Below are 18,769 nucleotides of genomic sequence, written 5' to 3' on the forward strand. Positions count from 1 at the left end.
TCAATCAATCAGCACCGTATAATGTGCAGAATAGGCTAATCTGTCCAGCAGTATACAAGCCAGTATCAGATTGTTCTTAATGCAAATGAGTCTGACGCACTCTAGCCACTGAGCAAATAAACGCCTGCTGTTTGCTGTTGAGTCACTACACTTCATGAAACATGGCTGTCAGCTGGCAGTGTCGCTGTGCTCTGTTCAACATCGTTCTCATTTCAGTCTCTGCCATTAATGAGGGGCCACAATCTGAACCCATTAATCCTAATAACGAGGAGGTCCAGAGCTCACTAGATTTTGCAGTGGAATCTTTCAACACGTTTTCAAATGATGACCATCTCTTCAAAGTCACTCGGGTCGTGTCAGCACAAACACAGGTAACTGAATCAGGATTCGGAGCCTTTTAAATGGTAAGGTGAAACCTGCATACAACAGGGAAGGGAAAGTGACGAGGGTAACACCCCTGGCTTATCGCTTCTTGCAAGGTCACGTGACTGCCATCCTGACTTCATCGCACCCTAAAGGTTCACAAGGGGGGCCACCCACTGGCTTCAAATGGGTGGCACCCCTCATGTTATTCCTGCCCTCCCCCGCCACCCTGTTAGCAAGTTGGGTCCTGCTCCCATTGCACAAAGAGAATGTTGTATTGAAGGAGAATTACCTAAAATATTTGCGGTGTTTTCTGCCATGTGTTTTATCTGTGTTCTCATCGTTGTTTTTAAATCCCTCCATGACCTTGCCCCCCTCCCTATTTCTATAATCCCCTCTGGCTCTACAACTATCTGAAATATATGAGACCCTCTAATTCCGGCCTCTTGAGAATCCCTGATTTTAATCACTTCATTGGTGCCTTCAGCTGCCAAGGCCCTAAACTCTGGAACTTGTGTTCTACAGCTCTCCACCTTTCCATGCCTGGCTTTTGTTTCAAAACACACCTTAAAACCTTCGCCTTCTTCATCTGACCTAATACTTCCTTATGTGGCTCAGAGTTTGCTTGATAATCCTCATGTGAAGCAACATGGAACACTTTACTACCTTAAAAGACGCTATATAAATATAACCAGTTGTTTTGTTGTTATTAGTCAAATCGATCAGGAAAATGGCATTTCACAAACAGCCAGTGTCTCCGACGTCTGGTTGCCGTGGCACCTTGTGACCTGTGATGTAATGATCTTCTTGAGTGCGAAGTTGGGCTTTATGATGCTAGGTGGTTCTATATTCCCAGCAGCACTGGCAAATGGCAGCACAGTGAGAGTGCACACTGGTGAGCAGCGGTGGAAGCCCTTCAGGATATTGGGCTTAAACTCATGGATGTTGAGAGGGTGGGCAACCCAGGCAGCTATGCACCAGGAGATCTTGGGTACTGACCTGGTGGCTTAGCAACCTCAGCCATCCAATTGATGAGGTGAAACAAAAATAAAAATATCTGGAAAAACTCAGCAGGTCTGACAGCATCTGCGGAGAGGAACACAGTTAACGTTTTGAGTCCGTATGACTCTTCAACAGAATTGATGAGGTGGATAGGCTAAGCACTATAGCCCTGGAAGAAATAACACACTGGAGATGACTTTATGCTGTTCGGGCAAGCAGTTGCCTGACGTCGTGGCTTCCACTCCCCTGCCCTGAGGCAGGATGTCCCGCCTCCAAGGGCTGCCGGCTTATCAGAGGACAAGCAGCAACACTACTGGGAGTGGTGGCCACTGCTAGGACTGAAACAGGCCCCAGAGCAGGCCCGGAGTGGAGCTAAGTTGGGATCATGGATCACCAGGGCCAATTGTGCGGGCCCTGGCAAGAGCATGGGAGGGAGATGGTCTTCCAGAGAGGGCGACCCTTGCCGCTGGGGGTGCCCTCCATAGCTCACAGGTGCCTGATCAAGAGGGATCCTCCCCCACCTCAGTACGTAAGGACGCCTCCAAGTTTTACTGGGTGGGCTCCCCAGTTGGCGAAGTGGCCATCCCACTGATAAAACACTATCAAAGGCCCGAATGCAACAAACACGGCACCCCTCCACCTAATTTTATCCTCCATCCCCCACCACCACCCAGCCTGCTCCCGGACAAGGCATAACAGTTTGGCCCAAATCTCATTCACTGTTCTTCCTTCTTCTACCCCCAACATATTGGATGAAAATCCTTGTGGTCATTTACAAATCTATCCACTCTCTCACCCAATCTAACCGCTGCAGCTTTCTCCAGTCTGGTGTCCCAGTATAGACCCTCTCCCCTTTCAAACTCTAGCCCCCTTTGAGTTCTTTCCTTTTTCTGTTTCAACTATCTGGCCCCCATACCCTGGAGCGGAACCCCACAAGCAACCTGAATCGGAGTGAAGACCAATCAAGCCTGTTACTGAGCTTGTTGTCCCCTTTTTGAGGATTGGTCTGAAACTTCGAGGGGAGGTACGGGCTCTGGAACAGGCCAAGTGGAATGAGGTGGCAAAATAGCAGGGAGACAACCAGTGACGGATTTACAGTTAGTGGGGCCCTGTGCCCAGCTTCATTTTTGCACCCACTCCACCCCGGACACAACCCAAAGCTAGTTATTTCACTGGCTTTTCCCCAGTCACATGACTACTCCTGCACACGATCATATAACCTCAGTTCACGTCACTCAATCGAAAAAACTTAGTGCCTCTAACAAGATGATGCAACTTAAAACATGTATGCAAATGAGCAATGGTTTGCCCTCGTGGCACAATCGGTTGGCACGTGGCGCATTAAAGGCAGGATTGAGGCAATGCCGAGGTTGTGAATTCAAGCCAAACCTACAGGAACTTCTATTGAGCAGCTCATGTTGCGAAAAACATGAGCTTTCGACTGGCTGTGGAACGGGACCCGGTGCAATCTCGAGCAATAAAATAATTTAATTGGAAGGGACCAATTTCTGTAGTCTGAGAATGGATCTGTCCCAGTTAAATGCCTCAAGGATCAACATTAATGCTACAAATACTCAGCAAGTGAAGCAGCTTCTGTGAAGAGAGAAACAAAGGCGATGATCCTTCTGATATCGTTGACCCTGCACTGCATGTTTCATCTCAGTATTGACCCTTTAGCTCATTTCATGTTCAATTTGTTGCCAATTTCTCAGATCGAAAACTGTCACAGCGACGATTACTATAATCTAAACCATCCGATGTTTATCGGAAGTATAAGATATGGTGAATAGATTAAACACTCAGGATAGAGATTAAAGTCCGTGGTTAAGCTCAATCTTATAAAGCAGCTAATTTATACCCACTCTCACCTCACAACTTATTTATTGACCTTTAAAATGCATCAATATATGGGGCAGAATTTTGAGGTTGGCGGGTGGGCGTGGTTGGCGGGACCGGGAGTGGTCGGGAAATGGCTCACCGCCTACGATTGGCCCCCTGACTGTGATTTCACACTGTTGGGCCAATTAAGCACTAGAGCTCGAGAGCTGGCACGCTCCTTGTGCAATCGGATGTGGAGAGGTGGGGGTGTCAGAGAAGGTAAGAGTGCAGTGCACAGAGGTGAGTTTTGGATTGTGCAACTATTCTAGTGTAATCTCTTCACTGGTGGGAGCCTCAAACCTGGAGTCTCCATTGATCATTGAAAGATGATGACACCATGATGCAGATCTCCATTGTCTCACCAGGGTGCCTGGCATGCACAGTGACAGTGTGAAGACTTTAACTAATGACATGTCCTTGTTCTCCAGCATGCGCTCGCTCTCTGGACCCCAAAGGGTCACCCGTGATGCCGGAGGACCACCGGGTTTCACTTGCACCTGCGCCACACCCGCTCTCTGAAGCAGGCACCAGTGCAGATAATAGCACCTCGGTGGGATTAGACCAGCGGCTAGAATGTCACTGCACATTGGTGAGGGCACTTCACAATTGCTTGAGATGCAGCCGGAGGCAGAGAGTGCCCAGGGCACCGGCAGTCGGAGGACTGGAGAGGGTCAGGATGGTACTCAGTTGAAGGCAGATGATGGGCCTCTGGAGTCGTCCATTAGGCGGCAGAAGCTGGATGTCCAGCGAGACGCGTGGGAGGATCTGGTGGAGATCCATGAGGTCTGCGTGCCATGGTCTCCATTGTGGAGGAGTCCATACGGAGCATGAGCACGGCGTTGTCCCTCATGACTGAGCGCACTACCTCCTCCATTGACAGAGTGGTGACTCTCATAGAGAGGCATCTCCAGGGGCAGAATCAGGGGTTCCTGGGGTTGTGCTCGGATCTGCAAGCCCTCACACAGACACTGACCTCAGGTGGTCAGTGTCAGTGTGTGAGATGGATGAGGCACCCAGTGTCCAGCTAGGTCCCCATCCATCAATGGTGAGCAGGGAGGTCTAGAGCGACCTCACATTGGCGCGCGAGCTGCTTGTTGCCTCTGCAGGCTCTTCTCAGGGTGCTCTGGATGACGGCAGCAGCTCCTCCACCCCTTTGCCAGTGACCGTGGCATCTGATGAGGCTGCAATGACTGGGGAGATGCCAGCCATGGCACTGGACGCTCCCTCCCATGCGAGGCCAGCACAGGCTCCACTGGCCAGAGGACAACTGCCAAGGGCGTCAATAAGTCACTACCAATAAGACACCAGAGTCAGCAGGCTGCCTCCAATGCTGGTGCCAGCGAGGGGCAGGGGCACCAAGATGTAGCACTTGCAAACATAAGTTTAAGGCACGATGAGCACGAGAGGGACAGTTCACGGGTGATTTTCTGTTCAGTTATGTTTGGTTTATATGTCTGCTGGTGTGGACATCAACACCAGTAATTGTAACGTCATAATTATTTCAATGTGACGATAACATTAAATTTGCCTTGGTTCTGATGGCCTGAGTATGCTTCACATTTTTTTGTTCTGGTGCAGGGTATGCCAGAATGTAATGCTGGATGTGAGTGACTGGGTACTTTATTGCACAGGCATTGAGTGGACTTTAGGTGCAAATGAAAGGGTCATTTCAGGCATCCAGGATGGAGGCGGCAGCCCTGGCATGAGGTAGAAGCTGATCTTTGGGAGCCTAGCTGAAGGTTTGTTGGATCAAGGCATCCCTGGCGTCCCTGCCTCCCTGGTGGTTACCAAGTTCTGCCTTCACGCCCTCACCGTGCTCCTCTTTGGACCCACTACTGGACTCATCACCTGTAGCCTGTGCAGCTGTGTCAAGATCCTATTCCTCCAGTGGGTTCCCTCTTGCCAATGTCGGATTGTGGAGAGCACAGCAGGCAACCACTATCAGTGACACCCGCTCTGGGGTGTATGGTAGGCATTGGAAGCATCATAAGACAACCTATGGTCCTCTCTATCACTGCCTCCTTTGTGGAGGCATGACTCTTATTGTAACACTGCTGTGCCTCTGTTCTTGGGTGGTGAAGAGGCGTCATGAGCCACCTTTTCAACAGATAGCCCTTGTCACCCAGCAGACATCCATCCAGTCAGACTGGAGCACTGAAGAGCCCCGGCACCTGGGAGTGTCTGAGGATGTAAGTGCCATGGGAGCTACCTGGGTACCTTGCACAGACTTGTAGAATCTGCATCCTGTGATCGCACACTATCTGCACATTCATGGAGTGGAATCCCTTCCTGTTGGTGAAGGCACCGGGCTCACCTGCTGGCGCCTTGATGGCCACATGTGTGCAGTCGATTGCACCCTGGATGTGGGGAACCCAGCAATCACTGCGGAGCCTCTGGCTTGTTCAGCCTGGCTGGACTCATCCGTACGGTAAAGAATAAAGGACAGTACCCGCCTGAACAGAGCTTCTGTCACCAGCTTGAAGCAACTATGGACAGCTGATTGGGAGACTCCACAAAGATCCCCCACTGAGCCCTGGAAAGAGCCGGGGACATAGAAGTTGAAGGGTGTCGACCCACATAGTCGGAGCTGATCTCAGGCCCAATCATCTGACCAAGAGAGGTCAGGGTCTCCCTTGAGAGAAGGGGCCTTCTTTAGCATTGTACCTCAGATATATAGAGGTAGCTGCATCGCTGCCTGTAAGCCCTGCCAGCAGGATAGTGGCATCTTGTGTGGCTCCTTCCGCCTTGGACTACCTGCTGGCCCTGCGCCCCTTGTGCCTGCGCCTCTCCTCCCACAGGTCCCTCCCCTGGAAGCTGCATGGGGATACCTGGCCTCCTTCCCCTTCTGCCCCTCTCTTCCTCCGCAGAGGAGGTGCCACCAGCGGAGACCACAATCCCCATTACCAAGATAATGGAAGGCTGTCTGATACCTGGAAGGGTTCACACAGTCAGAATCCTCCGGGGGCCTTTGGAGACACCAATGCGTCCCGAAATGAAGCCTGGAAATATTAACAATGAAGCCCCGAACAGAGATGAAGCTGCCAAGTACCAATAAGCAACCAGCAGCAAACTATGTACCAAATTCCCCTCTACTGACACCGGCAATGCTGCTCATCCTTTTTATCCCACCCGTGGATGTGGTTTTTGAAATTGCCAGCTGGCTGCCTGCCTGTGCGACGAGCACGAAATCGCACTGACCACGAAAATTCGCCGTCAATTGGGTTTTTAATGGCCGTAAGTGGCCTCTTAATTAATGGCAGCCATGCCTCCGGCACCCGCTCGCTCCCGCCGAGCGAGATATCGTGGGAGTGTGTGATGAAGTCCGAACGCTCAACCAACGACATTGCGCGCTATTTTACGCCCGGTCGGGTCGGGCACATGCCCACCCCAGGACGTAAAATTCTGCCCATGAAGTAGACAATAGAATTCTCGAAATACATTAGGCGGTGTGGGCGGGAGGGGGGGTCATCATGTAATTTCCCAACTAGCGGTCTCCGGGTTAATTTAACCTGTGACTCTCTTCAATCTCTCTCCCTGTCTTTATGCTGGAGTTTTTAAAAGAATGACTGAAATGTAGTAATGCTTTGAGACTTCTGGTGGTCATGAACAAGGACAATACAGCCGATAAAATACTGTTGAGACGCAATCACTGTTGCACACAGGAACCTGTGGAGTTCTTTACCGCAGAGGGCTGTAGAGGCTGGGTCATTAAGTATATTCAAGGCCATGATAGACAGATTGTTAATCAGTAACAGAATCAAGGGTTATGGGAACAAGGCAGGAAAGTGGAGTTGAGGATTATCAGCTCAGCCATGATCTCATTGAATAGTGGAGCAGACTCGATGGGCCGAGTGGCCTACTTCTGCTCCTACGTCTTATGGTCTTAAGCTTCCACAAACAACATGTGACCTTTACTGGATAACCTGCTTTTGTGATGCTGGTTGATGGATAGCAGGACTGCAGGGGAAGTTCCCCTGCTCTTCTAGTGCCAGCCTGAACACTCATTAACACACACAGCGAAAAGGGCTAAAGCTTCAAGAAAACATCAAAACTACCCCCTTTCCCACCTGGTTCCCTCTGAATGAATAGCACCACAATGGAATGGCATCCCCATTGCCTCATGCTCTGTCCCCCACTGTCCTCCGAGTCATTGTTCAGTTCAACTCAGATCTCCAATCCGTCTTTACAATATTCAGGCTTTCTTGCCCTGCTGCCTTATTGCCCACAAAGAGAAGGGTTATTATGCAGTAAAATGAATGGGCTGTGCATCCCGATCAATTCTCTCTCCCCCCAACCCCTCTTGTTTTATGACCTACGTTGAAAACTAACTGCCCAGCAATGCAGTCTGGCGCCTCTGAAAGATATAACTGTGTCACCATTCCTCTCCCTGGAACCATGTTGCATTCATTGTACTCACTCTACATGACTGAAACCTGCAGCGCTTTGGTGAAAGCAGCCCACACACTTCAACCGCACAACCACAGAAGGGTGAATCTAAAAGCTGCAAGAGGTGGCATTATTACAGGGTCATCACTGGAGAGTGTCCCCCGTCTCTCAGATCTCCGCCCTCCATCTACATTGCCTGAAGCGCACTGAGGCTGCTGATCCCGAATCCTCCTCCCCCTAGCTCTTCCCCTCCCCCCACCCTTCGCTCCAGCCGCATCAAACTCGCAAAATTGTGTAATGGTTTGTTATAGTTTCTTGAGAGTGGGGGGAAACTGCCAGGTGATTTTTTGTACACAACCAAGCAGACAGTTTAACCTCTCAGCTGAAAGACGGCACTTCCAACAGTTCAGCACTCAGAATCACAGAATCTTTACAGTACAGAAGGAGGCCATTCAGCCCATCGAGTCTGCACTGGCTCGCTAAAGAGCAATCTACCTAATCCCACTTCCCTGCCTTATCCCATAACATAGTTATAGAGTCATACAGCACAGAAACAGGCCCTTCAGCCCACCATGTCTGTGCTAGCCATCAAGCACCTATCTATTCTAATCCCATTTTGCAGCACTTGGCCCGTAGCCCTGTATGCTATGGCGTTTCAAGTGTTCATCTAACTACTTCTTAAATGTTGTGAGGGTTCCTGCCTCTACCACCCTCTCAGGCAGTGTGTTCCAGATTCCAACCATCCTCTGGGTGAAAAAAAATTTCCTCAAATCCCCTCTAAGCCTCCTGCCCCCTACCTTAAATCTATGTCCCCTGGTTATTGATACCTCCGCTAAGGGGAAAAGTTTCTTCCAATCTATGCCTCTCATAATTTTGTATACCTCTATCAGGTCCCCCTCAGCCTTCTCTGCTCTAAGGAAAACAATCCCAGCCTATCCAGTCTCTCCTCACAGCTGAAACGCTCCAGCCCAGGCAACATCCTGGTGAATCTCCTCTGCACCCTCTCCAGTGCAATCACATCCTTCCTATAGTGTGGCGACCAAAACTGCACACAATACTCCAGCTGTGGCCTAACTAGCATTTTGTACAGCTCCAACATAACCTCCCTACTCTTATATTCTATGCCTCAGCTAATAAAGGCAAATATCCCATATGCACATATTGCACATTCTCTCTTTTCAGGTAGCAATCCAATTCCCTTTTGAATGCCTCGATCAAACCTGCCTCCACCACCCTTTCAGGAAGTTGTTCCAGACTCCAACCACCCTCTGGGTGAAAAAAAATTTCCTCACACGATCTCTACTCCTTTTGCCCACTATTTTGAATCTGTGCCCTCTAGTTCTTGATGTACTCTTGAGAGGGAGCAGTTTCTCACTATTTACTCTGTCCATACCTCTCAGGATCTTGAATGACTGTATCAAGTCTCTTCTCAGCCTTCTTTTCTCCAAGGAATACAGAATCAACCTCTCCAATGTATCCTCATAGCTACAATTCTTCATCCCCAGAATCATTCTTGTGAATCACCTCTGTATTCCCTCCAATGCCTTCACATCCTTCCTCAAGTATGGTGCCCAGAACTGGATGCAGCCCTCCAGATGAGGCCTAACTAGTGTCTTATACATGTTTGACATGACCTCCTCACTCTTGCACTCAGTGTCCCTATCAATAAAATCTAGGATATCATATACCTTATTAACTGCTCTCAACATGCCCTGCCACCTTCAATGACTTATGTACATATACACCGAGGTCCCTCTGTTCCTGCACCTCCTTTAGAGTTTATCTCTTTATTTTATAGTGTCGCTCCACATTCTTCCTGCCAAAATGAATCACCTCACACTTCTCTGCATTGAACTTCATCTGCCATTTGTCTGCCCAATCCAATAGGTCTATATCCTTTTGAAGTTCAAGACTATCCTCATCGTAGTTGACAATGCTTCCAATCTTTGTATCATCTGCAAATTTTGAAATCATGTCCTGCACACCACAGTCTAGGTCATTAATATATATCAAGAAGAGAAAGAGTCCCAACATTGACCCCTAAGGAACTCCGCTACAAACCTTCCTCCAATCTGAAAAACAACCATTTATCACTACTCTGTTTTCTGTCACTCAGCCAATTTCTTACCTAAGTGCTGACTTTCCCTTTTATTCCATGAGCTTACTCAGAAGTCTGTTATGTGGCACTGTATCAAATGCCTTTTGAAAATCCACATACACCACATCAACAGCCTTGTCCTTATGAACCTTCTCTGTTACCACCTCAAAAAACTGCAGCAAGTTAGTTAAACATGATTTTCCATTAATAAATCTATGCTGGCTTTCCTTAATTATCCCACACCTGTCTAAGTGACTATTGATTTTGTCCCGAACTATAGTTTCCAGAAGTTTCCTTACCACTGAAGTCAAACTGACTGATCTGTAGTTGTCAGTTTTATCCTCGCACCCCTTTTCGAACATTCACAATTCTCTAGTCCTCCGGCACTACCCCTATGTCTAAGGAAGACTGGAAGACCATCACCAGTGTATCTGAAATTTCCACTCTCACCTCCCTCAGTATCCTCAGATGCATCTCACCCGGTCCCGGTGCCTTATCAGTTTTAAGTAAGGATAGCTTTTCTAACCAATTTCCTTCCCAATTGTAAACTCCTCGACTGCACCTGTTACCTCCTCTCTCACCTCCACCTGGGTAGCATCCTCTTCCTTTGTAAAGACAGATGCAAAGTATTTGTTTAATACCTCTGTTACTTCTCCTGCCTCCACATGAAAGTTTCCTTTTTTATCCCTAATCAGCCCTGCCCTTCGTTTTACCACCCTTTTATTATTTACATGCTTATAGAGGACCTCGGGATTCCCTTTTATGTTAGCTGTCAGCCTTTTCATGGTCCCTCCTTGTTTTTCTGATTAGTTTTTTCACTTCCCCTGTGGTCCTTCTATATTCACCCTGATTCTCCATTGTATTTTCTACCTGACATCTGTCATACACATACTTCTTCCTTTTTATCTTCATCTCTATCTCTCTCATCATCCAGGGTGTTCTAAATTTATTTGTCCTACCTTTCTCCTTCAAGGAAATATATCTCGATATTGTCTGCAATACTATCTCGTTGAAGGTGGCCCATTGTTCAGCCACCGGCTTTTCCGCCAACATTTGGTTCCAACTCACTCAACTCAGATGCATTCTCATTCCATCGAAGTTGGCTTTCCCCCAATGAATTCTCCCTGCTCTGGATTGTTCCCTGTCCTTTTCCATGACCAACCTAAACCTTACGATACAATGGCCACTGTCCCCTAAATGCTCTCCCACTCTTATTTGATCCACTTGAACCAACTAATTCCCCAGAACCAGGTCCAACAGTTCCTGCTGTCTCGGACCGGAAACATACTGCTGCATAAAATTATCTTGAACGCACTCCAGGAACTCTTGCCCTTTTTGTCCCTTTGCATTATTCCTATCCCAGTCTATATTTGGTTAATTGAAGTCCTCTGTCATAATTACTCGATAACTCTTGCACCTCTCTGTAATTTCTTTGCAAATTTGTTTCTCATCATCCATTCTACTAATAGGTGGTCTATATACTACACTGATCAATGTTATTGCACCTTTTTCATTCCTTACCTCCAGCCAGAGAGATTCTGTCCTTGACCCCTCTGGTACATCCTCTCTCTCCAGCACTGTAATGCCATCTTTAACCAATATTGCCATTCCCCCACATTTTCTTCCTTTTCTGTCTCTCCTAAACACCTTGTACCCAGGCATATTTAACACCCAGTCATGCCCTTCTTTGAGTCAGGTCTCTGTTATAGCAATAATATAATTCCATTTGTCAGCCTGTGCCTGCAGTTCACCCAACTTATTAACCACACTCTCCATGCATTCGTGCACATGCATATTAATCCTGATTTAAGCTTTTTAACTTTTGCCCTTGCTCTGACCCCATCTAATGATTTACTCTAGCCCACTCTAATTCTATCAAACTCTCCAAGTATTCTTGATACTACTCTCTGATATATCCTCCTTATCAGTTAATATTTCTCTACTTCCCACTGCCAGTTTTTCTCCTCTACTCTCTGAATTTCCTCCCAGGTTACCATCCCCCTGCCAATCTAGTTTAAACTCTCCCCAACATGACTAGCAAACCTTCCTGCGAGGACACTGGTCCCAGTCCTGTTAAGGTGTAACCCAACCTTCTTGTACAGGTCCTACCTGCCCTAGAACTGATTCCAATGCCTCAGAAACCTAAAGCCCTGCTTCCTACTCCAATTCTCCAGCCACGTGTTGAACTGGTCAATATTCCTATTCCTATGTTCACTAGCGTGTGGCACTGGGAGTAATCCTGAGATTACTGCTCTTGAGGTCCTGCTTTGTAATTCCCTTCCTAACTCCCTAAAATCTGCTTTCAGGATCTCATCCCTTTTCCTACCTATGTGGACCATGACCTCTGGCTGTTCACCCTCTCCCAAAAGAAAGCCCTGCAGCTGCTCTGTGACGTATTTGACCCTGGCACCAAGGAGGCAACATTTCATCCTGGAGTCCGTCTACAGCCACAGAAACGCCTGTCTGCTCCCCTAACTATGGAATCCTCTACCACTATAGCACTTCCGCTCTTCCTCCTCCCCTCCTGTGCAGCTGAGCCACCCATGGTCCCATGAACTTAACTCTTGCTACAGTCCTCTGAGGAACCATCTCGCTCACCAGTATCCAAAATGGAAAAGCGGTTAGGGAGAGATGGCCTCAGAGGATTCCTGCACTACCTGTCTGTTTCTCTTAGATACTCTGGCAGTCACCCATTCCCTCTCTGCCTGTGTACTCCTTAGCTGCGGTGTGACCACCTCTCTAAGCATGCTATCCACATAGTCCTCAGCGTTGCAGATGCACCACAGTGACTCCAGCCACTGCTTAAGTTCCACAACCCGGAGCTCAAGTTTTTGCAGCTGATGACACTTCCTGCAGATGTAGCCATTGAGGGCACTTTGTGCCTCCATGACTTCCCACATCCCGCAAGATGCACATCCCACATGGCCAAGCTGCACTGACATACCTTAAACTTTATATAAAGTGTTTACTCACATGTCACTCACCGATCATTTTGGGGCCCCTCTGTCATTTGGGGGTACTGTGCCATGGAACGGCATGTTTCATTGTAAATCCACCCCTGGAAACAACCAAAGCAGTGCCATTCAATTATATGAGCCCATAAAAGGATGCATGGCTGAGAGCAGCATTCATCCATAGGCACACAGGTGCCATTGGGTGAGGTGAGTTGGTGAAGCAAGTAGCCTGTTTGCGCTTGGTCAGTGGACGGGCTAATAACCCTCCGGAATCATGGGTTGATATGAAGGGCGGGGGTGTTCTAGTCATCATTGAGTGCAGCTGGCCACAAGCAAAGCAACAGCTGGATGTGAGATTAAAGTCCACGGAGGTAGGGTTGAGTAGCTATGAGGATCATCACAGGCCCTCATATATGAGGAGGGCAGAGAAGAGGAATGAGGAACAGGAAGGCTTTGGAGGCCATACCCTCTGCCTCTAGTGTGCTGCAGAAGGAGAAGTGACCTGGACTTGCCAGGCAATCAGGACTGCAGGAGACTGTGCCTATCTAGGTAGATGATCAGTGAGATCTGTTCTCCAGTTCAGGAAGACCTGAGACCACATGGTCATGCCCTGCCAGTAGCCGTGAAAGTCACTGTAGCCTTGAACAACTTTTCTGGCTCATTCCAAGGATCAGGTGCGGACTTAGGTGGCATCTTGCAAGCATCAGCATACCATTGCATCTGATAGGTCACTGATGCCTTATTTGCAAGAGCTGAGCAGTACATACATTTCAGACAAATGGGGCCTCACAGGAACAAAATGGGATTCACCTCCATCACTGGATTCCTGCAGGTGCAGGACATCAGTGATTGTGGCCATCAAATTACCAAGCGAATGGCCAGTGAGACTCATCAATAGGAAGGGCTTCCCACTACCTTGGCATTCAGGTGGTCTGCAACCACAACAAGAGCTTTACAGATTTGTTATCCTGATAACTGCCAATACACCTTCATCCTTCAGCAGTCCAGGGTGCCACAACACTTCATGCTACCATCTAAGCTCCAAATATGGATCCTAGCATTCTCGAAGAGACTCACCTCTATACATGACCCCAAAACAGATGCACAGAGGCATCACAACTGAAGCCATCTGCCCACAAGGAATGCCACTGAGCAGACCACTGGCCTTCTGTGGTTCCAGTGCCTGGACCAGTTGGTTAGAGTTCTGCAGTACACTCCTGCATTGCAGCGTGTTACATAACATGGCCCTCCAGAGAGGAGGGGACGTGGTGAGATGTTAGACTGACACAACTCATCGGAGAGGTGGAAACGGTGGAGGAAGAGGGGGAGGAGGATGGAGAGCAAAACAGCGCCCATACTGAGCAGGCAGGTGGCTGGGATCAGCTCAGGGGTCTAAACTTTCATTAGGATGATGTGTATGCCAGGGCACATTTGATCCAGGCACACCGCTAGAGTGCTGCTTATCTAGCAGGACTGCATGCTCCAGAACTCGCTTTGCTCTGATTGTGAGAACACTTCCATTAAACACAAAATCTTGAATAGTTCCTTTTTAACTGACAATGTATGGAACACATCTCTCCATTGGTCTCAGTGTCCCCATTCAAAGAACATGGCTTTCCTTCCCTCTTTCCCAGTTTTACCATTAAAGAATGGAAGCTCACATGCCAGGCTTGTTATTAATAAATTACAAAGCACACAATCATCAATAGAATTAACCCAAGTGAATCACTCAGTGCAAAGACCGGTGCGGTGCCTTCTCTCTTAGCCACTTCAACAGAGCGTGCCCCCCACCCCCGCCAGCCCCTACCACCCTTGTCGATAAGATGGAAGCAGCTGGCGTGCACCTGTCTGCTTGTGGCATGTGGCAGTCATCAGATATAGAATTCTGTACATTAAGGGGAGGTGTGCACTACTGCCCTTCTGACAGTGTATTGAGAAGCCTCAGCTCTGCAGAAATTTCTGCTGCCACATGTGAGCTCTCACAGTTCAAGTCAAGGCTAACTTCACCCTTAGATAGTCTTCAAAAACAGCTGGGGCAGAACTTTCACCTCGTCGGGCAGCTGTGGCGGGTGGGCCTGGGAGCAGCCACGGAATAGACCGCAGCCCACGATCGGGCAGATTAAGGGCCAGCCAGCATGAAACGCGCGCTGAAACGCTCAGCGCTGCTGGGGTGGGGTGGGGCGGGGGGAGGAGGGCGAGCACGGAAGTCAGCACTTGAGCCCGGGTGCGCTCATTGAAAGCTCCCTGAAGGCAGAGAACTGCCTCAGCAGAGCTGAAGATTTTTCACATTAAAAATAAAGTTTTCAAAAAGAAGGAAAACATGCCCCCTCATGTGACTCTGTCATGAGGGGGCATGTTGAAAATGAGTCCTAAAAATTTTTATCTTATTTTTAATTAACAGCGGAAAACTCGTGGATGAGGTTTCCTCAAAAATCCAAAGGCCGCTTGGCCTTTTCACCCGCCCGCCAACCATAAGGTTGGACGGGCAGGGAAAAGTTATATTGAATTCATTAGTTAATTTGCTTTACAGCCCTCTTACTTGTTGGCGGGCACGCTGCCAACTCCCGGGCACGCCCACTGACTGAAATATCGCACCAGTGTGCGATGACGTCAGGACGCTTGCCCGACATCAGCGCACACTATTTTTCTCCCTTTCAGGTTGGGGGTGCACCCGTCCGATGAGGGAAAAATTCTGCCCCTGGTGCCTTTTTAAATGCTTCCTTTCAGCACAGAGTGTCTGTTCCCATAGCCTGTTTTCAATGTATGTGAACAGGACCAGAAACTTGCATTAACACGCTTATGGCAACTGGGAATGACTGCTTTGCCAATACTAACATGATTGACAGCGACAGCTAGAATTTAGTATTAAGGAGCATTCAGAAGCTGCGGGCAGTAGATATGGTTCACAGACTGCAGTCAAGTGATTCCCGCTGAATAAATTATTGTTTCCATTTGTATTTTGCTAGGATATTGGTGGAATATTGTACATTCTGGTTGTTGAGCTGGGAAAGACACAGTGCAGGAAGGGCGATGATGAAAATTTGACATCTTGCTCCAGAGTCGAGACAGCAGGAAGGTCTGAGGTAAGAGAGACTCTTATTCTGGAGAGGGTGGATCATTAACTGAGGTAATCCTGTTCTTTTGCATTTGGGAGGTGGGGGATAGTGTGGGGTAGGTATTCAATTTAGATGAAAAAACAGAAACAGCAAAGAATTTTCCTACATAAAATACATGAAGAGTGTGTGGGGAATGGCGAAGAGGGGAGAACAGCATTTATATGCAAGATGTTATGTTATCACTGAGGATCTCAGCACATGAGACACTGGGCAGCTGAGACTTGTGGGAAGGGAAGATTGATAAAAGAATCTGAAAGAGAAATGGGACCAAGTGGGGCAAGAATGAGCTGGCAAAAAAAGTACATACACAACAAATATAAATAATGGAACACAAGAAGGAAGAGAAAGGGAAGTTCAGAAACAATAGCGCAAAAGAAAAAAGCAGAGTGACTCAAGGCTAAGTAAAATAAAAGATTAAGTAAGTGATACTTTAATATTTTCTTAATTGTTTTGTTTTTCCAAGTGTGAGAAGACATTACAAAAAGGCTTGCATTTATACAGCACCTTCCACAACCTCGGGATGTCACAGAGCACTTTACAGCCAATTAAGTAATGAGGAATAACTATTGGCCATGACACTGGGAAAACTCCCCTGTTCCGTAGGCCAAGGAATATTTCACATTCACCCGAGAGGACAGACAGAGCCTCAGTTTATACATCGCATCTGAAAGACGGCACCTCCAACACTCCTACAAAGACAAAATATTACAGATGCTGGAAATCTGAAATAAAAATAGAAAATGCTGGAAATACTCAGCAGGTCAGGCAGCTTCCAAGGAGGGAGAAACATCTAGACACATCTTTTGTTTCATTATTCGTTCCAATGCTACAGCCTTTGGCCCCGCCCACCAGCTCTTTTGCCATTTGCTCTCTCCGATCGCACACTGCCCCTTTTGTACCCCCACCTTTCACTTGCTTAAAATCTATTTCATTCCTAACCTTTGCCTGTTCTGATGAAAGGTCATAAATCTGAAATGTTAACTTTGCTTCTATCTCCACGAGTGCTGCTTGACCTGCTGAGTATCTCCAGCACTTTCTGTTTTTATCTCTAAAGCTGCCGCAGGACTGAGACTGAAATATTAGCCAAGAATATATACTCAAGTCTCTGGAGGGGGACTTGAACCCATGATTCAGAGGCAAAAGTGAGCTGAGCTCTGACGAACAAATTAAGCAAAGAAAAATCTCATATTGGTACCATAGCTATTCCAAATGCAAAAATATACAAGAGGTAGCAGCCAGAATTATGCAATTTAACATTAAAAAGGCTCAGCTTTGTTTGACGGGAGTGCAAAACAGCGTGGAGGCCAATGCGTGCAATTTGCAGCCCACACAGTTAAAATCAGCCCTAGGAGCCTGCATTCCTGACAAATGTTCCCACTGTGTGAAGCTGTCAGTCAGGAGCATTGAATGCAAGACTTTTCCTGAACGTTTGACTTAATTTTAATTGGGAGAAATGTTCATGCTGACTGGAGGCAGATCTCTCTGTTACATAGGAAGAAAATGACCAGCACCTTCACTGCCAATGAGGGAAGCCCAGTGTCTGTGTAGCTCATCCACATCAAACATGGTAGCTAGTTAGAGAGTAATGCTCCTTCTCTGCTCCACCAACCTGCATTAACCGCCTATCTCCTCACTTGTGCAAATTATTTCAGTACAAACACAATCAGATTCATGCCAAATGGCTTTGTTCTGGATTGAGACTGGCAAAGTGCCTCGGACACAATTCACAACAAGCAAAGGGAGAGGCTAGCAAATTCCTCTGGGCTCCTCCTGCTCTAGCTTTACTCCTTGCAGGGTGCAGCAGGCACTCTGTTGAAATCAATGGGATTTCTGTGAAAGTCATGTTAGCAGATCAGGAGAGGCGCAGACAGATTTCCAGACCAGAGAAAAAAAATCACATTCATTCTGGGGTAAGAGGTGAAAGATGTTAACCAGTTGTACCCACCAGTCCTGCTGATTCCAATTAAATCTGAATGAAAATTGCAAATATTATGCTTTTTTTTGTTTTAATTTCAGAATCTTCTCTGCCATTTCGAAGTGTTGAATGCTTTCTGGCGTTATGAAAGAGACCTTCTGCGCAGCGACTGCAACCCAGTCAACAAATAGGAGGTGAACATTGTGTGTCCCTCGTCGCCTCGACTCAATCCAGCAACTTGACTAATTTCACAGCAGGCAAGGGGGCTTGTGTGCATTCCAATTGCACAATCCAGCTAACCTATCAAACAGCTTCAATCAAATCTTTACATTAAACAATACATATGTCTACACACCATGACAATTCCAGTTGTTAATTTCTTGTTTCAACTATCCATGGCTTGTTATTATGCTGCCATTTCATTGCATGGCTATGATGCAGATTCTCTGTGGAGTTTTCAGACCACCTGTTTTAGAATGATGCATAACTTCCAATCCCCAAATGCTGTACCTGGGAGGTACCCCAGAAGGTGTGTTGGGGGAGCCCCCGGAAGTCTCCATGTAAGGATTGCACGGGAATTGCCCGAGAAGTTCAAACTTCTGGTGATTACCCTGTACCAGGAACCATCTGATACTCTGATTGGTTCTGACTCTCTTAGCAGAACAGTTGCCCAGGAAATGTTGGAAGAATTAGAACCACTCCTAACTCCTGGGTAACTATACGAGTGACTCGTCTCCCAATTCTCCTGGAGCTCCCAACTACACTCCCTACCCGCATCCCCTGTCTACCTCCCCCCCCACTCCCCCCTCCGAATACCCTCCTGATCCCTCAACTATTCTCCCCACACCCCCAACTACCCTCCTGAACCCCTGACTACAACCCCATCCGTCACCCTGACTACCCTCCCGACCCTTGACTACCGCCCCCAATACCCTCCCAAACCCTAGACCCCCCTGTCACCCACCCTCCTGACTCCCTGTCCACCCCAGAATATCCTCCCGATCCTGTCCCAACCGATCACCCAACCCTCTCCACAATCCGGGGACAGGGTTGGGAG

General features: G+C 47.8%; 1 protein-coding gene across 1 annotated transcript; it reads left to right on the forward strand.

The window, feature by feature from the left end:
- Window positions 1-126: 126 nt before the first annotated feature.
- Window positions 127-18,069, forward strand: LOC144689534 (cystatin-like). Its single transcript, XM_078556700.1, has 3 exons — window positions 127-371; window positions 15,648-15,764; window positions 17,814-18,069. The coding sequence occupies exons 1-3, from the start codon at window positions 162-164 to the stop codon at window positions 17,901-17,903; spliced, it is 417 nt and encodes a 138-aa protein (XP_078412826.1). The 5' UTR covers window positions 127-161; the 3' UTR covers window positions 17,904-18,069.
- Window positions 18,070-18,769: the final 700 nt, after the last annotated feature.

Source organism: Cetorhinus maximus, chromosome 14 (assembly GCF_964194155.1).
Source record: "Cetorhinus maximus chromosome 14, sCetMax3.hap1.1, whole genome shotgun sequence".
Classification (NCBI taxonomy): Eukaryota; Metazoa; Chordata; class Chondrichthyes; order Lamniformes; family Cetorhinidae; genus Cetorhinus; species Cetorhinus maximus.